The sequence below is a fragment of the Spinacia oleracea genome, chromosome 2, assembly GCF_020520425.1.
Source record: "Spinacia oleracea cultivar Varoflay chromosome 2, BTI_SOV_V1, whole genome shotgun sequence".
Classification (NCBI taxonomy): domain Eukaryota; kingdom Viridiplantae; phylum Streptophyta; class Magnoliopsida; order Caryophyllales; family Amaranthaceae; genus Spinacia; species Spinacia oleracea.
In genome coordinates this window covers 48,363,096-48,389,485 of record NC_079488.1, presented here as the reverse complement: position 1 = coordinate 48,389,485, position 26,390 = coordinate 48,363,096, and the positions used below count along the sequence as shown (strand labels likewise).

The 26,390-nt window shown below is 39.1% G+C and overlaps 1 protein-coding gene across 1 annotated transcript; it reads right to left on the bottom strand.

Annotated features, from left to right (window-relative positions):
• Window positions 1-22,450: 22,450 nt before the first annotated feature.
• Window positions 22,451-24,328, bottom strand: LOC110775297 (uncharacterized). The gene is made up of 4 exons (XM_021979905.2): window positions 24,024-24,328; window positions 23,736-23,912; window positions 22,808-23,651; window positions 22,451-22,699 (listed from the first exon to the last, which is right to left on the bottom strand). The coding sequence occupies exons 1-4, from the start codon at window positions 24,326-24,328 to the stop codon at window positions 22,451-22,453; spliced, it is 1,575 nt and encodes a 524-aa protein (XP_021835597.2).
• Between the last annotated feature and the right edge of the window lie 2,062 nt (window positions 24,329-26,390).

Genomic DNA, 26,390 nt, shown 5'->3' with positions numbered 1-26,390 from the left:
TAAAGTCTCCCGCTGAAAGCCGAGACCCAAAGTTATACTGCCAATTCGTCGAAGACATAGGTCATGACACCAAGAATGGTAGGAGTCTGAAAAGAGCCTTTGACGGACAAGCAGCCAAGGGTCATCTGAAAAATTACTTGCAAAGGAACACTCTTGGGACAAGGAAGAGTCATTAAAAAAACAAATCACCCATCTCAGCTGGGGAAGGAAACCGAACTGATGGGGGATTCGTAGTCGTCATATCAGGAGGACCCACCAAGAGGGGACAAAGAGACTATGCCAGGAGCTTGGGACAAGTAATGCTCTCGGGGAAATCACCAATGGATCCTTCCCCAATAATCAAAATTTGCGAGTCCGATGGTGGACGAATAGCTACTCCACACTATGCCCACTCATGTGCGGGAATAATCATCGACGCCTGAACTCAAAGTGTTCAAATGATTTCGCATACTTACAAAAAATTGCGAACACTTGGGAGGGTACGTGAAGGAAATAATGCCCTTGGTCCAAATTTTCATTTAACGCTAAGTCTAATAAATGCGGTTCAGTATTAATTAACAAGTTAAAAATTCAGTTAGATCAAGTGATCTGAATGCCTAGCTAGAGGACGCTTCAGTTCAAGTGGAATTAATAACATTAATCCACAACTTACTCTTGACTGAGCCCGTAGGCTCTCACAAATAGTACTTGAACGGATCAAGTATTTAGGTGAATGCAATATTCAGTATATACTCTATTTATGGACATTCGAAAATGATGGATCTTGGTTCTAGTGGGAGCTAAAATCATAAAAAGGCAAAGAAAAAATATTTGCCGGAATTGAAGATATTACCGGAAATGGAAATAAGGTTCATGGAGGAAATATAAATACTATCGAAGTCGAAGATATTGCCTGAAACGGAAATATGGTTCGAATCGTAAAATATTAACGAAAATAGAAATATGGTCGAAATTGGAAATATTGCCAGAAACAGAAATATTATCGGAATCGAAAATATTGTCGAAATCAAAAAATATTGTCGGAATCAGAAATATTATCGGAAACGAGAATAGTGTTCGAATCGGAAATAAATTCTGGAATCGAAAAACGAATCGGAACACGACGAATGATTGCTCGACGAGGAAGCCCGCAAGGCGCGAGGCCCAGTGCCCAGCAGGCCTGCGCGCAAAGTAGTGAGGGCAAGCAGCAGCTCCCAACATGGGCTGCAAAGCCACGCATGGGGCAACGAGCACCAAGGGCCATCCCACGTATATGTCGTTGACTATTGGCGCCATGTTTACTTGCTTGTCAAGTAACTTGGGCCATGTTTGGTTTCCTAATTCCTACATAACTTAGAATTTTAGGATAAATCTAATACTAGAAGTATTTGGTTATTTCTAAAATACTAAGAGTTTAAGATTAACTAGAATCCTAATTCTAAAGGGTTTAGTAAATCTAATCCTAGTGGGATATACTCTATTCCCCCCTATAAATATGTGATCTGTGATCACAAATTTATAACACATATAACACATTGAGTTCAACCGATTTCAATAATTTGCCTATCATATATTGTGAGTTCCCGAGTACATAAAACCTTAGACGATATCCTAGTTGGTTGAACCTAAGGCGGATCCGAACGTGTTGTGGACTATCTACGAAGGGGGGACACTTGGAGCTCTATATTTGTTCTTGTTCGGTTCGAAAGTAGGTAGGGAAGGCACGCATCACATAGTATGTATACTAAATTATGCTAATTGATTATGTGACAATTAATTTAGATTCCTGGCTTTATGGTTTTTCCGCATGAATTAGTTTATTCATAACCTTACATTTGGATTTTATGAAATTATTATTTCACTTGGATTTGACTGAATATTGGTTGATTTACTCAATGTGATATAAGTTTGAATTTGTTTGACCAGTTCAAAGATTCAGAATTATAAAATCCACTTGGCAGGAAATCATAAAGATCTAGGTTAGATCATGATTACTTAAGACCAAAAATGATCATCCATAAGATATGCTATGTCTAAACCGGAATGATCGAATTCAAATGGTACTTGATTCGATCAATAATAGATTTTTCCTATAATTTCTAAACAAAATGCTAAAATACCACCAAACTAAACCAATTCGTCAAAGCTATTGAAAAGTAAATTTTGAATATCTTTCCAATAATATATATGTAAGAGTTCCTAAACTCAGTGAGAGCTTAGTGTTTGTTGTCAAACAAACTAAGGCTCATGTATAGATATACATTTCATTGTGATTTATTCAAATAAGACAAAAGGGTAATATTTTTACCACGAGTTTTTGTGAACATGATGTTTGTTTGCTCGGAATAGTGTCCTTTTGGAGATCCGTTTCCAAAATGACAAGTGGGAGAAAATAGATCTCGAAAGGTTTTCAAGGCGAACAACAAACATAAACGGACATTCCAGAGTCATTTAGAAGTTTTTCAGAAAATCCAAACATTTATTCTAAAAGGATTTTAGAAATGGCTTTAAAGAATAGATATCTCAAGAAGACTTTTACAAGTGCTTCAAGGAGAACAGAAGATTCAAAGGACTTTTAAGTGTCTATTGATATTATATTGTTTGATGTTCTATACCCATGTAGGCATAGAGTTCAGGTCACTAAAACTATGAGAATCTTCTATTAGATAGTTAAGAAACCTATAACTTGCAGTTAAATTATTATCAAGAATGGTAATGAGTTTGTGACTTATGAGAAATCTATGACGAAACTCAGATTCCCTAAAATGGTTAGAGGCCATATATAGACTCAATGTTTTAGATGGTTAAAGGCCATGAAACATACTCGGTGTTTTGATGACTTGCAAGAATAGTTTAACACCTATTGGTTGGAAATTGGTTTTAAGGGTGAAACCATCAAACATAGAAGTGTGTCTTCACACAAAGCTAGATTAGTTGCTAAAGGTTACAAGCGAATTCACGACGTGGATTTTTTTGAAACCTCATGCATAATCATAATGCTCAAGTCTATAAATCAAGCAAATAAGCAATGATTGCGTATTGGTACATATGGCAATAGGATGACAAAAAGTATTCCTCGATCAAATGATTTGAAGAACTATGTACATGACATGTCATAGAATTTGTGGATCTAAATAATGCTTAAAAGGAATGTTAGCTTATGAAATCTAAGTATGGATTTAAGAAAGAAATTGAGAATTGGAAACTGTATTTTAGTGAAACCTAATAAGTATTTTAGTTTCATAAAATATAGACGATCCTTAAAGATATTTAAAAAGTTTAGTGGGAGTAAAACTCAATTGGTTCTATGTGTATCACACATATCTCTCTATTGTTAAATAACATTCAAATGGTAATGATTTAAATTTGAAATTATTTATCAATGATGGACCAAGGAGAAACTTAGTACTTGTTGGGTATTAAGATCTATTTACTAAGATCTTAGAATATTGTTTTTGATTAAGTAATGGAATTTACTAAATCAAACACGAAAGACTCCATTGGAGATATTCGACCCATATGAATAAATGTAAGTAATGAATATTTGAACTATGTATAAGCATCTACTAAGTTAAATATCAAAGAATCTAAATGAGGTTCTTCACCTACATTATATGTCAAAGAGTTTAGTTGGATTCAGTATCTACTGAAACCAGATGAGCTAAAGTTAAATGGATAAAATTCAGTTGAGAATTATTCTGCAAAAGAAATTATCATCTATCATATAATATGAGGATCACCAAACATGTATCGTATGGCTTTAGGCATAACGAACATATACCGATCTCTATTGATCTAAGTAAAGATCAACTTGATTGAGATCAAGAAAAACTTATGGTACTTGAAAAGGTACATATGAGTAGTTCTTGATTCAAAGAAATTAAAATATACGGAGTACTAAATACTGATGCTACACGCATAAAAATTGGCAAAGGATTGGCAAGGACGAGCTACAACACATCGTGTTTTGAAATGGCAACATGGATTGAAGACCACGAGTTGTTGCGTGGGAAATTAAATATTAATTTCCATGCTCTAAGATACAGCTAGAAAGTCTTTCACATATATGTGAACTGCTTGGATAAACAAATACAAACAAAGCATCACTAGCAACCTATACATTTGAAGTAAAGTAATTATTGCCTAAGAAACAATGAAACAGAGTTGTTTATGTTAAAGAGTTCTTCACTGAAGTTGGGTAAATCACATGTCTGCCGAATTGATGATTCTTCATTTCAAAATGCGTAGAACCACTATTGAAGCAAGAAAGCCCAGATCACATAATAAACATACTCAAAAGATATTATCATCCAATCTCGAAAGGCATTCGATGAACGGGATATTAAGATTGAAAAAGCATGATAACTAAACCTATGAAACAGGTGAGATGCAACACTCACATTGTAGCACTGGAAATCAAACATAGCTTTTAATTCCATTAATTGTTTTAAAGATGGGTTAGAGGCCCATGGTTGTATAACATTCGGGTTGAACATTTATCATATATGAAATGTATTTTCATATTCCACTTAATCCTAGTTTAATATTAAATGATGAGTCTTTTCAATTTCATAAGATATTCAAGATAGGCTGTCAGGACCAGTCTCGTGACTAAGAAATGTCTATCAAGTGAACTTGAATCTCAAAAGTTTAAAATGGTCCCTGGTCGGAAGTTTTCTATAAAAGTGGACGCATAGAAAACGCTAGATGACTGGAATGCAAGATGACTAGTAGTTCTGCTTCTTGAACTATGAGGGCCTGACAATGTCGTAATCATTTTCATAGATACTTACTTGATAAGATTAGTAACGGTTAGACCTATGAAAGTTTACTGTAAGAGATGAAAATCTGTCATAAGTAAATTTCATTATATTATTAGACACTAATCCTCAATACCTGAGTGATTTGAGATTATTTGTTTGAGAACTGGTTACTTTGACGTTGTCAACCGTCGCATCGTAAAAGGAGACTATAACGGCAATGCTCATGTAATCACCTATCAAACGAAGTCTAACCTCAAGATCACAATATTGGTATTGTCCTCCCATAATTCGGGATGAGATGTCGAAAGTTGTACAAGGCCACTCGGAGAGCTAGAAACTGTAAAATGCATGGTCGTGCTCAAATGAATCATAGGCTATGATTATCTGTTTATTTGATCAGTTGAACTCTGACACCGAGAAATACCTCTAGACATAATAATGATGACTACTCTTACCTTATGTTCATGAGCACGCATCAAGCAATAAAGGAATTAGGAAATGTACACTTGTCCCTAAGGATAAGTGGGAGACTGAAGGATATAATGCCCTTGGTCCAAGTTTGCATTTAATTCATTTTATGGTAAGTCTAAAAAATGCGGTTCAGTATTAATTAACAAGTTAATAATTAAGTGAGATCAATTGATCTGAATGCCTTGCTAGAGGCCGCTTCAGTTCAAGTGGAATTAATAATATTAATCTACATCTTAATCTTTACTGAACCCGTAGGGTCACACAAATAGTACGTGAACGAATCAAGTATTTAGGTAAATGCAATATTCTGTAAATACTCTATTTTTGGACATTCAGAAATGATGGATCTTGGTTCCAGTGGGAGCTGAAATCATCAAAAAGCGAAGGAAGAATATTTTCCGGAACTAAAGATATTAACGGAAACGGAAATAATGTTCATGACGGAAATATAAATATTATAGATGTCGAAAATATTGTCGAAAACGGGAATATGGTTCGAATCGGAAAATATTAACGGAAATAGAAATTGTTGTGGGAAATTTTTTGTTGATGACGTGTCACCCTTTCCTAGGAGGTATCAAGTATGCGATGAAACGATCTTCCTACAACCTGCAAAACCAGAATATTCCCGTAGGAATATTCCCGTAGGAATATTCTCGTAGGAATATTCCCTCCAATGCCTAAGTAAGTGTTGTCTTGAGAGAGAAGTAACTTTTAGAGAGAAGGCATAGCAGAATAGTTTAAGGTCGGTAGGAATGAATTGATTGCCTCCTTTTATCTTGGGATTTGAACTATATATAGGGCTAGGGTTTTTGGGAAGTGTTCCAAAAACCCTATCCATATGATTCGTTGACCTCAGAGATAGAGACAGGTGTCCTTGTATAGAATCAAAGGGACCTGAAAGGGTCGTTTAGTATATGGGTCTCTTTAGGGTTTTTGGGCCTTTATGCTTTGCTTTTTAGAGATGATTTGTTTAGACATGTGCATCTGTCCCGCAAGCATAAGCTACGTGTTTCCCCTTGATAGGTACAGGTGGAGCTTGCTATTTTCAAGGCCACATCATTTTCCCCTCAAGGGGGGTGCTCTATATTTTTAGAGTATTCTCCTTGATATAGGTGTGTGCCACGTGTTGTCATCTGCTGTGCTTTATTTTTCCTTTAAAGACCTAGGTGGGAATTTATTTTCCTCTTTCATTTCCTTTCTGACGATTGAGAGCTTTTAGAGAGAGAACGAGTTTTTTCAAGAGGATTTTTGGCAGGAGTTGAGGGTGTTCTTGATTGTTGTCCTTCGACTTTTTTTTTCTTGGGGATCAACTTGTTCGACTGAAACTTCCACCCGTTTTGATTATTTACAAGTGCTTTCTTGGCTATTTTCCTTGTTTTTCATTTTTGTTTAAATTTTACCGAGTTTCCACTTCTTGGGGAGGCGTTTTTTGCTATAGCCGTGTTCCTTTTGTATTTAGACGACGTCATCTCTCCTTTTCTTCTCTTTTAAGTCTGACGTCCCGTTCCTTATGCAAGGCGGCATGGCACGTATTAGGCAAACGACTAATGTGGGTGTATGGGGAGCACCCCGAGAACGGGAAAGCCGGATTCCTTTTTCGATCCCCTCTCATGTGACTAGGAGGGGAGCTAGTTCTTCGCATCATTTTGGGGGAGAAGGTGCCAAGGAAGCCTGTTCTCAAAGGAGGCGTAAGAGTGTGGCTTGCCGTCCTCCAGTCCCAAGGACTTTGAGGATGATTCTTCTAGCTCCTCGGACGAGGAGGCTTCTAGGCATCCTCCTCCCATGGTGCATGGGAAAGAGGATGTGGATTTATTTCCTTCTGACATTTTCCCAAGTAGAAAGTGGCTTCAATACTCGAGGGAGCAGGGACGTGACTTTGAGCGTTTCCTTTTGTTACCTCGTGGTTTTAGCTTCAAATGTCCTGGCTCTCATAGTACTGTAGATCGTCTGTCCTCGGGTGAGGTTTCTGTCTACACGGCTGCTTTTAGGTTAGGCCTTAGGTTTCCTTTGCATCCGTTTGTTCTTGCTGTTTTGGACGGGTATGACATAAGACAGACCCAACTGACTCTCAATTCTTGGGCGAATGTCTTTGACTTTATTGCCAAATGTGCATTTAGTGATGTCGTCCCTTCCTTTTCGTCCTTCGTTAGCTTAGTAGATATTTCCCCCTCCTCTCGTTCTCCTCAGGGATGGTTTACCCTCTATAGTCGGAGAGGTTATAAGACAGTGGTTGGTAAGTCGTCCAATTGGGTATGGTGGAGGACTATGTGGTCCATTATCCGAATAGAGGACCTTATCCTTTCAAGGCGTTTTAGTCGCTGGAATTATAGGTCGAGTTGCGTTTCCGAGACTGAGGCTCTTCCTCGTCTTCTTTCAAAGAAATGAAGACTTGTGAAGCCTTTATTTCAAGCAGAGATGTATAGACTGTCTGCCAAGAGTCATGCCTGGGTACCCAACAGTTGGCTTCCACACGTAGGGAAGTTTACTAATAGGGTTTTTCTTGCGATCGTTGGCCTGTGTCCGTATTTTCGCAGAGGTAGCTTCCTATTTATGAGAGTAATGTAGGTAACTTCTTCTTTCCTTTGCTGATCTCCTTGGTTTGTGCAGAGTTTGCTATGAGTCGTTTGTCCCCAGAAGACAAGGGGGTAGTGAAGGTGCCTGAGTGGCTATCCCAGGTTTATACTGACAAGGTTCTTAAAGCTGTGGAGGCTAAAAAGAAAGAGTCTTCAAATAAATCTGACGAGGCTGCTTCTAGTGACCTCCCCAAGGCACGTCCAATTTGCTTAGTTAAGTGCTATGCAGATTTTAGTTATGCTGATTTGTGCTCTCTTGTCTATAGGCACCTACTGCATCCGTTATAGGGAAGCGTCCAGCTCCCTCTTCAGCCGCTCCCAAGGTGAAGCGTCCTTTTTTCAAGAAGAAAGGGAGCGCGGATAACGCCGCGATGCCGGGTCTGGAGCCGACAACTCCTCCTGTTATGGACGCGGGGGTCTCTTCCCCCCATTTAGAAGGTCCCTCTGCGGCCAATGCAGCCAACGAGTCTACTCCGGTGGTGACAAAAGGTGGGGCGTCTTTGGCTGGGGGGCCTAAAGTGTAATACCTTGTATTTTTATAATAATTATAAATATATTTTATTATTTTTATAAAGCATTTTACGATTTTTAGAATTTATTTCGCATTTAAATATTATTTAAATGTATTTAAATTAATTTGAATATTTATTATTTTAATTAATTACGAAACAAATTTAATTTTCGAGTCGGGAAATTTAATGGGTCGCAAGTAATTTTAAAGGTTTGGATTTTAAATGAAAAGTCCAACTCATTTTATTAATCGAACCCAATCAAAAGAATTTAATTCTAAGCTTAAGGCTAGCCCAATCATTTAAATGCTAATCCCAATGTCAAACTTCCAAGCCTAGCCCACTAGGGATATGAGAGCCTATAAATAGGACTCTCCTCATTTAATGAACCCCTTATTTTTCATTAAGCCTTTCCTCTCTTGCTTGCCCCTCACTCTTCCTCTCTCCTCTTTTGCTCGGCTCACCCGCACGCACTAGCACGAGCACTCGTGCCCTCGTGTGCTGTCGTGCCCTCGTCCCTAGCCTTCGTGTGCTGCTGTGCCCAGCGCACACCCTTTGCTCGCCCATCGCCCTGTTGTGCACTGCTGCCCCTCTCGCCCAGCGCGCACACCCCGCGCCCAGCACGCATGTCTCTCACCCTCACACTCTCTCTCGCGCACAGCGTCCAGTGCCCAGCGCTCTGCTGTGCCTGTCCTTCGTGCACGCGCGCACACACGTCGTGTGTGTGTGTGTGTGTGTGTGTGTGTGTGTGTGTGTGTGTGTGTGTGTGTGTGTGTGTGTGTGTGTGTTCTTGTTCCGTTCGTTCAATTCTTTCGCCCAATCACATTTTTTGTGGTTGTTCCGTGCTATAGGCCGGATTGGTATATTTCTCTTCTTCCTTACCTATTCTATTTCAATTCCGTATTTTAAATTATATTATTATTATTATTGTTTTGAATAATTAAAATGCTGGGAATCGGTTATAAACACCGTATTTTGAGGATTTATATGTTTTGATTCATGAGGCGTATTTTAATTATTAAAGTATGAATTTTCAGATTTGTTTATTTAATAAAGAATTGATTTTTGTGATGATAAATTGGTTATATTGAGGATTTCAAGTTAGGGTTTTAACCTAGACCTAATGGGTCAATTGATTAGCATAATTAGGTGATTAATTTAATTATGATAATCAATTACATTTTCAGATTTATAAAAAGGTCTAAAGTGTTGATTTTTATTGATTTTAAGGGTGGAAAAAGTATGTTTTCATACTAGGGATTAGTTTTACGAATTGAGACGATTATTTTATTAAAGAACGATTGAATTCTAATTATTTAACAAAGTTTTATATTTTATAAAGTTGCTGGAAATTTAATGAACATGGAAATAATTAAAGTTTCATTATTTTGATGATAGAAGGTGATTTCTAAGTAAGTGATCGTTTTGCAAAGTGGCCCCTACGCTTAGGTATTCAAGGTACGTACAAGTCTAGGGCGACCACACTTAATTGTCAAGGGACATTACATGATTGTTATTGATGTGAATTATATTTATGTAAACTTGGTGGATTCATATTTGTTCTGGTGACGATCATGTGGATTATTATATTGGAAGTATTGATTTATTGGTTGAACAAGCATGTTGAGATTATTATGAGTATGGATTTCATTGTCAATCATGTTGTTCAATATCTATGCATGTATGGATTGCTTCACATGCAAGGGATGAATTATTTATTGTTATGCTATTGTACGGGATGTCTAACATACTTTTGAGCCAATTATTCGTACCACGTTGTACTATTTATTTTACCACATGTGAAGGGTTAGCTCACGTAAGCCACCACACATGTAGGGTTCAGTTGGGAATATTTTATATGAAATGAATTAGGATATGTCGTGCAAAGGCACAACCCTCATGTTAATAGGCATGATGTAGAATCTCACCTTTTGTGAGAAGGAACTTGGTAGTAATTTCACTACGTCTTGATTGATTGATCACAAGTCCTAAAGGATTAAAATGATATTGTTTTGGTTGTCGTTTATTAATGTATGTATGTATATATGTTCGTTGAGTCTCGAGTTCGCCTTTAATAAAATATTAATAAACGTAAAGTGCAACCAGAACAAGCTTCAAAACTCTTGGAACATATATACCTTGAGTATGAACAATGGGGGGAGACTTGCCGGAAAGCTTGAATTTCCTACTAATGATACAAGAGTTGTTTCATTCAATTTATGCGCTGGAATTCCGTCAGTATGGCCCGACACTCGGTATGGTCCGTTATTTATTATTTATTATGGTGTTTGGTGGGCTCCCAACACCCTTCCTTTATGGAATATTCTTTTGGCCCGTTCGAAGCTTATTCTAATTAAATTGTGAGTCAAGAGTCGAGTCTTGTATTCATGATTACGTGTTGATTATTAAATGGCTTTTGCATGTTGATTAGTACTTAGTGAGTGATGCATGTTTATAGTTTTATTTCACTCTAGCCTTGTAAGTACTCAGCTTTTGTTGACTACGTGCTTTGTGTCTTTTGGTCATGGCCTTTGCCTTAATGACCCTATGATGATCCATCATTTGCACTTGCATTGTTGGGGAGTAGAATAATATAGCAGGTTGGTAGATCGAATTACGATCGAAATCATGTGGCTTAGGATGATTGAGAGAGTTGCATTCTTTCGTACTTTAAAACTATTTTAAATACCTTAATCATGTTTTGGGTTGTTGAATTTTAATACTTTGGTTTTTGGGCCGTTATGGTTCCAACTTGTAGGAGGCATCAATAATTGTTATTTATGTTGTTTGAAAGTTAGTTGACTTTAATTTCCGCTACGTAATTCTGGTACTAGCCTTAACCATTATCACGGTGGCGGTAATACTTTAGTAATTCCTTTATTTTAAGTGGGAAAATGATTTTATAAAAGTAAAGAATTATTAGGGTGTTACAAAGTGGTATACTAGAGCTTAGTTTCATTCATTCTTTGTAGTAAGCAATACTACAAAGTGGTAATCGGAGACTAATGCTTCTTTGTAGTAATTCATACTACAAAGTGGTACTTGCAGAACTTTAGGATTTTTAAAATATTATTTTCCTAAAGTCAAAACGTATTATTTTGAGTACTCAATATTTTAAAGGTCAAATATCAATTATTTTGGGTCGTTTGAAATAAGTTGAAAAGTTTGGATTATTATTTAATTAAATTAAATTTTTCCAAAATTTTTAATATTTGAAGTTTTCGAAATAAAATTCGAATTAATTTTTTTTTTATTTTCGGATTTTCTTTTAAATGTCCGAATTTATTTTCGAACTTAAAAAAAAAAAATCGGATTTTCTTTTAATTAATATCCGAATTTAGTTTATTTAAATTAATATTACTTTCAAGTGAGGAATGGGTAGATTAAGAAGGGCATATTAGTTTAAGTATGCAATTTATGTGATTATGTGATTTAATAATTGCCATGTATGTGTTTTGACCATGTTTTATCTGGCCTTGTATGATTATTTGCATCATAATTCATGTTGAGCATATACTTGTGCATTGAAATTGTATGGCTCCACGAACTATTTATTGTATCCTTTTTGGGTTGGAATTTCTTTGGGAACGCGTTAGTAAGACCTTTTAGTTGTGAATTTTCAGGATTTAAGATGCTACCTTCTAAGTTCTCAAGTCTATGATACCTAGAGAAGCTAGATAACGAGACTCCTCATATGTATGTTCAGAAGATCTTGTTTGCTTGCTACTACTTTGCTTCAACCAAGGATATTCCACATCTTAGGCAAAAGGATATGATGGCTAGCATGGTTATTCATTGTTTGCCCCATAAGAACCCTTACATAGACCTTAAGAAGAAGTTCAGTGACATGCACTATAATGATGGTACCCCTAATTTGTACAAATATGGGACTGGAGATGGTAGGTGGAAGTATGATACTGAGGTTCTCACTACTATCTTAGAGGTTGCGGAGAATAGCTATGAGGATGGGAAATACTCTGCGGGTCTAGGTATGGGCTATGGAGGAGAAGAAAGTGATGGTGAAGATGGTGCGATGCATGATGAGAAAGCTAATGATATTGAGGAGGATGATAATGATGTAGTTGAGATTGAGAATCCTAATCCTGTAGTTCCTAAACCAACAATTGAGATATCTAGTGTATCTGAGGATGAGCTTGAAGAGAACAATGTGGTTGATAGTGAGCCACAACAGGATGATGAGGCTATGGATGAAGACTTTGATCCGGAAGAAGACTTAGATGATCCTAATGATCAAGACTTTACTCCAGAGCAATACAAAGAAAGGAATGATCGTCGTGATGACAGTAGTCTTTAGAGAAATGTAATCCTTAGTTATTTATTCCATTGAGTAATAAAGTGGCAAAGCTACTACTTATGATTATTAGTTCAATTATAGTTTGGAGAAATAAAAGTTATATCATTGATGGATGTAAGACTTATCATTGAAGTATTAATAAAAGCATTGAATTTCCTTTTCGTTATCGCTTAAGTTCAATTTTCAATTCTAAGTTTCGTGGGTATCGCAAAGGGATTAATTTTTATTTCTTCAATGAAATTTTATGTGCAAGGTGGTCAAATTAGAAACCATCTAAAATTACATGCATCGAATAGGTGAGAGAGAAGGCCCATAGTTGGCGCCAACTTCCCCTAGGATGCGTGTCATTTGTGTTCTTGTTGTGAGTGGGTTCGTTGTCGAACTAGTGCCTTATTAATGTCGTGTCCAACCAATATTAAAGTTAGTCTTTTATTCTATTCAGGAGAAGGGATATGGCTAACCAAGAGATTTCTGAAGTGGTTAGACAACTAGCTGAGGTAGTTCGAGACATAGCTCAAACTAGAGCCAACCCAGTGCATGATCCTGCTGGGGAAATGTTTAAGAAAATAGCTCAAAGCAAGCCTCCACTGTATAGAGGAGATATTGAACCAAGTGTGCTTGAAAACTGGATGAGAGAATTTGATAAGATTATCTTAGCGGTGAATTGCCCCGAAAACCTTAGGGTAAACAGTTCTGTGTATTACCTTAGAGGTGAAGCTGATTTATGGTGGCAACGATGTGAGAATACCCTTAGGGCCACACCTAACTTTGGGTGGGAAGCGTTTAAAACCGCATTGAGGAACAAGTTTTACCCACCTTACCTGAAGAAGCAAAAGGCACAGGAGTTCATCGAACTCAAAATGGAGGGTTTGTCTATAACGGAGTACTATTCTAAGTTTATAGAGCTGTCTAGGTTTGCACCTGAAGTGGTGGCAACGGAAGAGATGAGGGCTCAAAGGTTTGAGAATGGATTGATCATGGACTTGCAGTTGTTGTCTGGAGAGACCTTTACCTCATTAGACACTCTGTACGGAAAAGATGCTCACCTATATGGGTTACAACAGAGGAAGAATGGAAGTGCTGAGAAAAGAAAGGATGTTGGGAACTCGAATAAGGGGAGTAACCAACAGAATCAAGGGAATTTTAAGAAGCACAAGGGGAACGGGAATTTCCAGTTTAGAGCTAACAATGGTGGAAATCGCAACAACCAAGGTGGTGGAAACCAGTTTGGAAGGAATGGAGTAAGGACCTACGACTGTAGGCGATGTAACATGAATCACCCTGGAAAGGATTGTGACGGAAACCTAGTGACCTGTAGATTTTATCAGAAGTTAGGCCATAGGGAGTACGAATGCTATTCTAAGAATGGAAAGCCTAACCAAGGTAACCACCAGAACAATAACCGGAATAACCAGAACCGAAATGGAGGAAATGGAGGTGGAAACCAAAGGAATTACCAAGGTGGTAACAATAGTAATAGCAATGGCAATCACCAGAACCATGGAAAGCCTGGAGGAAACCAACAGCAGAATGGGAACCGAAACAACAATGGGAACACCAATGGAGGTGGCTATAACAAGGGAGTTGCCCAAGGGAAGTTGAATGTGATATATAGGCAAGAAGCGGAGACTTCCTCTAACGTTATAGCGGGTACTTTCTCTATTAACTCCGTTGTAGTTAAAGTACTATTTGATTCTGGTGCAACATATTCTTTTATCTCAATAGACGTTTTGGGAAAATTAGGTTTGAAAGAGCCTGAAACAATTGAAGTACCTATAGTCATACCTACTGGTAGCATAGTGAAGTGTACCAAAATCCATAGAGATGTGCCTTTGACCATAGCCAAGACCGTATTCTTATCTAACCTAATCGAGTTTGAATTAGGAGAGCTAGATGTGATTCTAGGGATGGATTGGTTGGCAATGTTCAAAGCCAAAATAGATTGTGAGAAGCAGAAGGTTCACTTGAGGTCTAGCTTAGGCAAAGTAGTGTCTTATCGTCGTTTTGGTAAACCCAAGAACATAGGGATTATCACGGCAATGGAACTCGTGAAGCTATTCAGTAAAGGGAACCCAGTCTTCTTATGCAATGTGAAGAACCTAGAGCATGTGACCAAAGATCAACACGAGGACATTGCGGTAGTGAATGAATTCCTCGATGTGTTTCCAGAAGAGATCCCGGGAATGCCTCCCAATCGACCTATTGACTTTACCATAGACTTAGTGCCTCGAACCGCGCCTATCTTGAAAGCACCATATCGAATGGCTCCAGCAGAAATGAATGAGTAGAAAGGCCAATTGGAGGATCTGTTAGAGAAAGGTTACGTTAGGCCAAGTGCATCGCCTTGGGGAGCACCAGTCTTGTTCGTGAAGAAGAAGGATGGAAGTATGAGGCTCTGTATAGACTACATGGAGCTCAATAAGGTCACGATCAAGAATAAGTATCCTTTACCTAGGATAGAGGACCTATTTGACCAACTGAAAGGAGCAGGAATCTTTTCAAAGATCGATTTGCGCTCAGGTTATCATCAATTGAGAATCGCTAATCACGATATACCAAAGACCGCATTCAAGACAAGATACGGACATTATGAGTTCACCGTTATGCCTTTTGGGTTAATCAATGAACCTGCAATATTTATGGACTTAATGAACCGAGTGTTCCATGCCTGTTTGGACAAGTTTGTTGTGGTTTTCATATATGACATCCTGGTGTATTCGAAGAGTGAAGAGGATCACGCTGAACACTTGAGATCTGTGTTGAGTACGCTGAGAGATAACCAGTTGTATGCCAAGTTCTCGAAGTGTGAATTTTGGTTGGAAAGGGTTGCATTTTTGGGACATTTTGTGTCTGAAGAAGGAGTGGCAGTAGACCCTGCTAAGATCAAAGCTGTTAGTGAATGGCCTACACCCAAGAGTCTGACTGACATTCGAAGTTTTCTGGGATTAGCTGGCTACTATAGACGCTTTGTGCAAGACTTTTCTAGGATATCCAAGCCAATGACAACCTTGATGAAGAAGGAATCAAAGTTTGAATGGAATGACCAGTGTGAGGAGGCGTTCCAAGCCTTGAAGACGCGATTGACAACCGCGTCGATGTTAACCTTGCCAGATGAGAGTGGTACCTAGGATGTATATAGTGATTCCTCTAAGAATGGTTTAGGGTGTGTATTGATGTAGAACAGAAAGGTTATTCCGTATGCGTCAAGGCAGTTGAAGCCATATGAATCCAATTACCCTACCCATGATTTAGAGCTAGCCGCCATAGTGTTTGCATTGAAGATATGGAGACAATATCTGTATGGTGTGAAATGTAGGATATTCATGGATCATAAGAGTTTAAAGTACATTTTCACATAGAAGGACTTGAATATGCGCCAACGAAGGTGGTTGGAGTTAATCAAGGACTATGATTTGGATATTCAGTACCATGAAGGAAAAGCCAATGTAGTTGCGGATGCCTTGAGTAGGAAATCAAGTCATAGTGTTAATGCGCTAGTAGTTGCTAACGAGCTGTGTAAGGACATGCAGCGTCTGAACCTTGAAATAGTGAGTGCTGAAAGTCTTGAGGGAATGATGAATGCCTTAACCATCCAGCCGTCAATATTTGACGAGATTAGGGAGAATCAGGCTTGTGATGTAAAGTTGGAGCGAATCAAAGAAAAGATTTCGCAAGGAAAGGAATTAGATTTCAAAATCCATGACGATGGAAGCTTGAGGTACAAAGGCAGGTGGTGTGTGCCTCAAAAGTGTGGTGAATTGAAGGAGAAATTGATGAGAGAAGGGCACAATACGCCATATTCTGTGCACCCATATGGTGACAAGTTGTATAAGGATTTGAAAAAGATCTATTGGTGGCCAAGAATGAATAACGAAGTGGCTGAATTTGTGGCTAGATGCCAGACTTGTCAGAAAGTTAAGATAGAACATAGGAGACCTCAAGGAAAGGTCCAACCTTTAGAGATTCCAAGCTGGAAATGGGACTGTATTTCAATGGACTCTGTCACTTGTTTTCCTAAGTTGAAAACCAGAAATGATACAATTTGGGTTGTGGTAGATAGTTTGACCAAGTCGGCAGTGTTCATACCAATGAAGGAAACCTGGAAAATGGAACAAATTGCTAAAGCTTACATTAAGAATGTTGTGAGGTTACATGGAGTTCCTAAGGATATCGTATTAGATAGAGATTCAAGGTTTCTTTCGAATTTTTGGAAAAGTGTGCAGAAGAGCTTTGGTACGACAATGAAAATGAGTACAACCTTCCACCCATCCACAGATGGACAAACTGAGAGAACCATCCAAACCCTTGAGGACATGCTTCGAGCATGCGTCATCAATTTCCAAGGAAGTTGGAAAGATAGCCTGGATTTGATTGAGTTTTCATACAACAATAGCTATCATGCTAGTATAGGAACTGCACCATTTGAGGCCCTGTATGGACGGAAGTGTAGAAGTCCAATTTATTGGAATGAGATTAGTGAAACCGTAGTGTTAGGACCTCAAATGATAGAGGACACCATGAACCAAATCCGAACCATCCATTCAAAAATTCAAGCGGCGCAGGGTCGCCAAAAGAGTTATGCAGACTTGAAACGTAGGGATGAAGAGTTCAACATAGGTGATTAGATGTTGCTCAAAGTGTCACCAATAAAAGGTGTCATGAGATTTGGGAAGAAAGGGAAGTTAATCCCTAAGTACATAGGCTCATATGAAATCTTAGAACGAATTGGAAAGGTAGCCTATAGACTAGCCTTGCCTATGGACTTGCATAGAGTGCATAATGTGTTCCACATATCTCAGTTGAGGAAGTATGTTCCGGATAAGTCGCATGTGTTGCAACCGGAGACCATATAATTAGACCAAAGATTAACTTTCGGGGAAAGACCTGTCAAAATCCTGGATAGTAAAGTGCGACGTAGTACACGTACTAAGGATGTGAAAATTGTCAAAGTATTGTGGTCTAATCAAGAATCCGAGGAAGCAACTTGGGAAGCGGAGGACGAAATGAGAAAGAAATACCCCGAGCTTTTTCCCGAGGTTAGTTGAGTTACGGGGTCGTAACTCGTGTCTTTTAAGAGGGGTAGAGTGCGGTAGAATTTCGCGCTTTTTACCTTGTTTTCCCCTATTTTATGCTCAATTTAGTGCTTTCTATTGAATTCGCACTTATTATTGTCCTGTTTAATCATGTAAAGAGTACAGCAACTGAAATTTTTTGCAAGTGAACGCATTAAAGTCTCATAAAGACTCAAGTTTTGAGTTTGAATTTTGTTTTCCGAACCCAAGTTTTGGGACAAAACTTCTTCTAAGTAGGGTAGACTGTAATACCTCGTATTTTTATAATAATTATAAATATATTTTATTATATTTATAAAGAATTTTACGATTTTTAGAATTTATTACGCATTTAAATATTATTTAAATGTATTTAAATTAATTTGAATATTTATTATTTTAATTAATTACGAAACGAATTTAATTTTCGAGTCGGGAAATTTAATGGGTCGCAAGTAATTTAAAGGTTTGGGTTTTAAATGAAAAGTCCAACTCGTTTTATTAAACGAACCCAATCAAAAGCATTTAATTCTAAGCTTAAGGCTAGCCCAATCATTTAAATGCAAAGCGCAATGTCAAACTTCCAATCCTAGCCCACTAGGGATATGAGAGCCTTTAAATAGGACTCTCCTCATTTAATGAACCCCTTATTTTTCATTAAGCCTTTCCTCTCTTGCTTGCCCCTCACTCTTCCTCTCTCCTCTTTTGCTCGGCTCACCCGCACGCACAAGCACGAGCACTCGTGCCCTCGTGTGTTGCCGTGCCCTCGTCCCTAGCCTTCGTGTGCTAATGTGCCCAACGCACACCCCTTGCTAGCCCATCGCCCTGCTGTGCGCTGCTGCCCCTGTGCCCAGCGCACGTCATGTGTGTGTGTTCTTGTTCCGTTCATTCAATTCTTTCGCCCAATCATAATTTTCGTGGTTGTTCCGTGCTATAGGCCGGATTGGTATAATTCTCTTCTTCCTTACCTATTCTATTTCAGTTCCGTATTATAAATTATATTATATTATTGTTTTGAATAATTAAAATGCTGGGAATCGGTTATGAACACCGTATTTTGAGGATTTATATGTTTTGATTCATGAGGCGTATTTTAATTATTAAAGTATGAATTTTCAGATTTGTTTATTTAATAAAGAAAATATTTTTGTGATGATAAAATTGGTTTTATTGAGGATTTCAAGTTAGGGTTTTAGACCTAATGGGTCAATTGATTAGCATAATTAGGTGATTAATTTAATTATGATAATCAATTATATTTTCAGATTTATAAAAATGTCTAAAGTGTTAATTTTTATTGATTTTAAGGGTGGAAAAAGTATGTTTTCATACTAGGGATTAGTTTACGAATCGAGACGACGATTAAATTCTAATTATTTAACAAGGTTTTATATTTTATAAAGTTGCTGGAAATTTAATGAACATGGAAATAATTAAAGTTTCATTATTTTGATGATAGGAGGTGATTTCTAAGTAAGTGATCGTTTTGCAAAGTGGCCCCTACGCTTAGGTATTCAAGGTACGTACAAGTCTAGGGCGACCACATTTAATTGTCAAGGGACATTACATGATTGTTATTGATGTGAATTATATTTATGTGAACTTGGTAGATTCATATTTGTTTTGGTGACGATCATGTGGATTATTATATTGGAAGTATTGATTTATTGGTTGAACAAGCATGTTGAGATTATTATAAGTATGGATTTCATTGTCAATCATGTTGTTCAATATCTATGCATGTATGGGTTGTTTCACATGCAAGGGATGAATTATTTATTGTTATGCTATTGTACGGGATTTCTAGCATACTTTTGAGCCAATTATTCGTACCGCGTTGTACCATTTATTTTACCATATGTGAAGGGTTAGCTCACGTAAGCCACCGCACATGTAGGGTTCAGTTGGGAATATTTTATATGAAATGAATTAGGATTTGTCGTGCAAGGGCACAACCCTCATGTTAATAGGAATGATGTGGAATCTCACCTTTTGTGAGAAGGAACTTGGTAGTAATTTCACTACGTCTTGATTGATTGATCACAAGTCCTAAAGGATTAAAATGAGATTGTTTTGGTTGTCGTTTATTAATGTATGTATGTATATATGTTCATTGAGTCTCGAGTTCGCCTTTAATAAAATATTAATAAACGTAAAGTGCAACCAGAACAAGCTTTAAAACTCTTGGAACGTATATACCTTGAGTATGAACAATGGGGGGAGACTTGCCGGAAAGCTTGAATCTCCTACTAATGATTCAAGACGTTGTTTCATTCAATTTATGCGCTGGAATTCTGTCGGTATGGCCCGACACTCGGTATGGTTCGTTATTTATTATTTATTATGGTGTTTGGTGGATCCCAACACCCTTCCTTTATGGACCATTCTTTTGGCCCGTTCGAAGGTTATTCTAATTAAATTGTGAGTCAAGAGTCGAGTCAAGGGTCGAGTCTTGTATTCATGATTTATGTGTTGATTATTAAATGGCTTTTGCATGTTGATTAGTACTTAGTGAGTGATGCATGTTCATAGTTTTATTTCACTTTAACCTTGTAAGTACTCAGCTTTTGCTGACTACGTGCTTTGTGTCTTTTGGTCATGGCCTTTGCCTTAATGACCCTATGATGATCCATCATTTGCACTTGCATTGTTGGGGAGTAGAATAATATAGCAGGTTGGTAGATCGAATTACGATCGAAATCATGTGGCTTGGGATGAATAAGAGAGTTGCATTCTTTCCTTCTTTAAAACTATTTTAAATACCTTAATCATGTTTTAGGTTGTTGAATTTTAATACTTTGGTTTTTGGGCCGTTATGGTTCCAGCTTGTAGGAGGCCTCAATAATTATTATTTATGTTGTTTGAAAGTTAATTTCCGCTGCGTAATTCTGGTACTAGCTTTAACTGTTATCACGGTGGCGGTAATACTTTAGTAATTCCCTTTATTTTTAAGTGGGAAAATGATTTTATAAAAGTAAGGAATTATTAGGGTGTTACATAGAGGCTAAGGAGGCATCTGTTAATTAAAGCGGCAGTGAGTGCTGGTCATGTTGTTGATCTGCCGTCTAGGAAGGAGACGAGCAGGGAGTCAGGTGACCCTTCTCCTTCCAAGGATAAAACGGTACCCCAATCTCCTCCGACAACGGTTCTAGGTAAATTTTGGAATAAGCGGGACGTCTTGTGTATATTTAGTAGTTTCTTGCTAATGCTCGTTTTATATGCCAATGCAGCTGGCTTTGATTTTCATCAGATCAAGAAGGCCGAGGTGGCGCAGATTCCCCCTTCCAGCGGCTTTAACTCGGAGGAGAAGGAAAAAATTATTTCCTCCGTTTATGCGGGATCCCTAAGGAGTATATGAAATCTCTTCCAGGGAATGGAGAAGGGTTTTTTGGGGGCCATGTAGTCCCTTGTGCTGGATGTGAGTCTTTAGAGGCCTCTTTTCCTTTCAACTCTTTTTTCGGGTTCCTTTGACGCCTTGTGTAACTGGTTAGTTTATTCTTTTACTTTTATAGATTTTTATCAGGTTCGCCGAGGCTCGGAAGTACCGTGTCAACATGCACCAGGAGCTGCTGGATCACAAGGATCAAATTGAGAACCACGAAAAGTACGCCAAAAAGAAGGCGAAGCAAATCTGTGATAAAATGGACGTGGTCATTAGGTCGCAGACTTCTGCTCTTCAGCAAGCCGAGGAAGATGCTCAAGCCTTTGAGGCGAAGCTCAAGGAGCATGAGGAGAAGCTGGTTGAACTCAAGGCTGGGTATGCTGCTGTTTCTGAGCGGGTTACCAACTTCTCCACAAAGGTGGACGCCCTAGAGAAGAAGCTTAAGGCTACCCAGGGTGAAGTGGATGCTATCCGGGGAGAAGCCGCTTGTTTCTTCAAGTTTGGGGAGGAAGCCGTCTTGGAGGGTGCTCGGCGGGCTTGGGACCAGGAGATGGAGGGTAAGGATTTCTCTTGGTTCAGACGTCGGGTTTCGCACCAAATGGCCGTCATGGAAGCTCAGCACCTCGGACTTGATCCTCCTGGGTTTGTCAGTGATGGAAAAGAGGAGGACGCGGAGGAAGAGGAGGTGAACTCCCCGGCCGAGTAGGACGTCCAGGATAGAAGCTCGACCGCTCCTCATCCCTAGAATCTTTTCTTGATTTACTGTTGGTTTCGTAGCGCCATGAGCGCCTGTATTAACATTGGTGCCTTTAGGCACTTTTTATTTGGTTTTTCTGCGCTATGGGCGCATGTATGAATTATTGTGCCTTATGTGCACTTTTTACATCTTATGTCCTATGCTTTGTTTTTATTCGACCCTTTGAGGACACATATTCTGGTTTGGAATGGGCCTTTTTTCCCATATTTAGAAAATAACCCCAATGTTTTAGGTGATCAGCCTAATTGGGGCGCTAATCTAGGCCACTTCTCAGACCTTCAACCAATTAGTCTTTTCTGGCACCGTCAGTGAGAAAAAGGGGCCAGTGTTGATTGACTATCTTATTGAGTCATTATTTGGGGTACGTCTTTCATAGGTAAGAATTTCTATCCATTGGACGTCTTACTGTGCCATATAGATAGTGAAAGTTCGGAGTTGATGTTATCGCAAAAATATAACTATTATAAATTTAGCTCAGAATTGATTCAAATATTTTAACTCCTTTAGTTTTAACGAAATATTGACCGTTTTGTTTGGCCTTTTACAAAGATTGGCCGTTTTGTTGGCTCTTACATGCTACTGGCCGTTTTGTTGGCTCTTACATAATACCGGCGTTTTTGTTGGCCCTTACATAGTACTGGACTGGTCTATTGAGTGGGCTGTGATCTAGCCACTTTCTTCAACTTGACAGAGATACCTTCTTTCGGTGTTGGGGGACTTTCTTCGTGCTTTCTTTTGACTCCGGTTCCGTCCGGCTCCTTCCTCCATGTGGACGGGTTGAGAGTGGTTAGATAGCAGTCTCCTGCTTGTTGTTGATCTCCATGAATAGTTCCTTTCGAACCGTCGTCACATACGTATTTTAAGAGCATTAAATGAGTGACAACCACGGCTTTTATCTTGTTCAGAGTAGGGCGTCACAGAATGACGTTGTATGTTGTTAGGTCTTTGACAATCAGGAAGTCCACATTCATTTTCCTTCCGTCGCTGCGTCCCCCTATTCGTACATGTAGGGTTATGACGCCTACGGGGTGTATGATGCTTCCCCCAAAGCCAATGATGGGATAGTGAATGCTTTCGATTGTCTTAGGATCATGGGCTAGGCGGCTTAAGCACTCCATACTCATTATGTCAGACGAACTTCCCGTATCTACAAGTATACGCTTTACTCTCATGTTGAAGATCTTGATTTCTATGACTAATGGATCATCATGTGGAGTGGCTATGCGTCCTCCATTGGACTCACAGATTTCAATTCGGGGGAAAGGGTCCATTGGTGACTTTCCTGATAGCATTACTTGTCCCAATCGACGAGCATAGTCTTTTTGTCCCCTCGTGGTTGGTCCCCCGGAGGCGGAGCCTCCTGATATGATAGCTGTGAATCCCCCCTCAGTTTGATTTCCTTCTCCAGTTGAAATGGGTGATTTGTTCTTCTTGTAATGGCTTTTTCCCGTGCCGTGAGTGTTCCTCTGCAGATAACATTTCAAGTGCCCTTTGGAAGCCAGCCCGTCCAGAGCCCTTTTCAGACTTCTAGAGTCTTTGGTATCGTGACCTATATCTTCGTAAAACTGGCAATATAACTTGGGATCTCGACTCTCAGCGGGAGATTTCATTGGAAATGGCCGTTCTACGTCGAATCTGGTCCCTACATCTACCAGAATGGTAAGGAGATCCATGTTATACTCAAAAAATTCCTTCTCTTGCGGTCGTCCCCTCTTTTGTCCAGTAGAGGTGGGGTCTTCCTCTTTAGATAGTGCCCAGGTGCCATTGACCCGTGTGATTTTCCGATCAGTCCTTTCTTTTTTCCCGGATGATTCTGTTGCTTCCCCAGCCTTTCCATCTTTGGACACACTACATATTTTAGTGGCATGTATGAATGCCTCGGCTTCGTCAAACTATGGTATGCCGCTCTTCTTGACTAAATCAAATTTGAACGATCCCTTCTTTAATCCCCTGATGAAGTTATTGAAGGAAACGTCATCAGGAAGGTCTAGAATTTGTCCAGCTTCCATGTTGAAGCGTTTTACATAGCTTTGCAAAGACTCGTCTTTTCCATGCTGAATGCGGCCTAGATGCATACTCGTATTCCTTTCTTCCTTGTATGCCATAAACCTAGAGGAAAATAGTGTCTCTAGCTCATTGAAGGAGGCAATTGATCCTGCAGGAAGTCTTTCAAACCATTTGGACGCTACAACTTTGAGAGTGGCCGAAAAGTATTTTCACCATGTGGCCTCATTGGTCCCTTGCACATACATATGGTGACGGTATGCAACTAAGTGAATATCCGGGACAGAGGTTCCATTGTAGGCCTCAATGGTAGGAGTCTTAACTTTGGGCTCTTTGGGAGTGTTCATTATAGCCTCGCAGAAAAGAGTACTCATGTGCCTTAACGTCAGGTTGTTCAATCCTTGCTGGATGTGATAAGTGGGTTCACGACGGCGGGAAGCCATTCTGTGACGCACACCAATTCTCAGAGAGGTTATCTGAGTTTTCCCTCGAGTGGAGGGGTAGAAAGGACGGTCTTCCATGACGGGGGTCGATCCGGTATCAGAAAATTCAGACTCGGCCTCATAGTGTTCTTGCCGTCTTGTTGACGGTGCAAGGTGGTGGATGGATTCACTCAGAAAACTGGCCGGACTATTTGTTCTCGCCGATCTGGAGGGGCTCGATTGCCTCAATCCCCGATTGGCTGACCTCAAAGATAGAGACAGGTGTCCTTGTATAGAATCAAAGGAACCTGAAAGGACCTTTTTTAGTATATGGGCCTCTTCAGAGTTTTTGGGTCTTTATGCTTTTCTTTTTATAGATGATTTGTTTAGACATGTGCATCTGTCCAGCAAGCATAAATGACGTATTTCCCCTTGATAGGTACAGGTGGAGCTTGCTATTTTGAAGGCCACATCAGAAATATTGCCGGAAACGGAAATATTATCGGAATCGGATATATTTCCGAAATCGAAAAATATAGTCGGAATCGGAAAATGAATCGGAAGCACGACGAACGATTGCTCGACGGGAAAGCCCGCAAGGCCCGAGGCCCAGCACAAGCGCTAGGCCAAGCGCCCAACAGGCCTTTGCGCATAGTAGTGAGAGCGAGCAGCAGCTCCCATCGTGGGCTGCAAAGCCACGCGTGGGGCAACGAGCACCATAGGCCAGCCCGCGTACATGTCGTTGAATATTCACATCAAGTTTTCTTGCTTGTCAAGTAACTTGGGCTACAAGTTGTCTGTTTTCCTAAATCCTACATAACTTAGAATTTTAGGATAAATCTAATACTAGAAGTATTTGGTTATTTCTAAAATACTAAGAGTTTAAGATTAAATAGAATCCTAATCCAAAAGGATTTAGTAAATCTAATCCTATTGGGATATGACTACTCTATTCCCCATATAAATATGTGATCCATGATCACAAATTTATAAGACATATAACACATTGAATTCAACCGATTTCAATAATTTGCCTATCACATATTGTGAGTTCCCGAGTACATAAAAACTTAGACGATATCCTAGTTGGTTGAAACTAAGGTGGATCCGAACGTGCTCTGGACTATCTACGGAGGGGCGACACTTGGAGCTCTATACTTGTTCTTGTTCGGTTCGGGAGCAGCTAGGGAAGGCACGCATCACATAGTATGTATACTAAATTATGCTGATTGATTATGTGGCAATTAATTTGGATTCCTGGCTTTATGGTTTTTACGCATGAATTTAGTTTATTCATAACCTTACAGTATGTATACTACGTAATTCCAATTCCAATTTTTTCGTGCACCTTTAACCAATTTTAACAATAATGTTTCACCCAAACTTATTTGTTTAAACTTGGCACCTAAAAACTCGCTTTTAACCAGAACTACGAGCGACCTGATTCCACATTAAGTTTACTTAAGGCGGATACGTAGGAAATCCAACCCGGTTTCGGTCCATATAATTTTCAATACTTTCATAAGTCCGCAATTAATAACAGACATAAAAAAAATATATATAAAGTTTTATTCAAGTCTCTAAGCGACGACGAAATTGAAACAAAAATGCCTTTAGTAATTGCTTTGAAATGCCCAGTTCTTAGCCAAATAAGTTTGCAAACCAAACAGAAAAACTAAGTGCAATTTTTTTTTTTAAAGCAAACGTTGAAAAATAAATAGGGCACGTACACCCTACAAAGACCTAAGAATTACGTTACTCTAATTCGTCGACATCAGAAAACAAAGTCTTGTAGAAATCGGCACTGGCAGAAGTCACCTCAGATGGCTTCTCTACCGCTCCTACATCAATGTCCATGGAAATGACATGCTCCTTTATACTCACTTCCATGGCCGCCAAGGCCTCAGTCACATTAGCAACTTGAAGACCAATCACCAACTTAGTCTCGAGAATGTGGGTAGTAACTGAAACAGGTGCAACTACAATCGGAGTCTCAATTACCTCAGCAATAGGAGCTTGAGCCTTCTTTGCCAACACTTATTTCTTACTTTTCTCACGACGACGACTTCTAGCAGAATCTGCCACAGCCTTCTTGGGCACAGCCATAGCACGCTCAACGACGTCCTTCGGGCCCTAGGCGCAAAACGTTGGTCACTCTTAC

Coding starts and splice junctions, on each gene's coding strand:
- LOC110775297 (XM_021979905.2), bottom strand. CDS start 24,328: ATGGAAGACCGTCCTTTCTACCCCTCCACTCGAGGGAAAACTCAGATA. Junction 23,913..24,023: donor GGGACCAATGAGGCCACATG/GTGAAAATACTT, acceptor ATTTTCCTCTAG/GTTTATGGCATACAAGGAAG. Junction 22,700..22,807: donor TAGGCGTCATAACCCTACAT/GTACGAATAGGG, acceptor ACTCTGAACAAG/ATAAAAGCCGTGGTTGTCAC.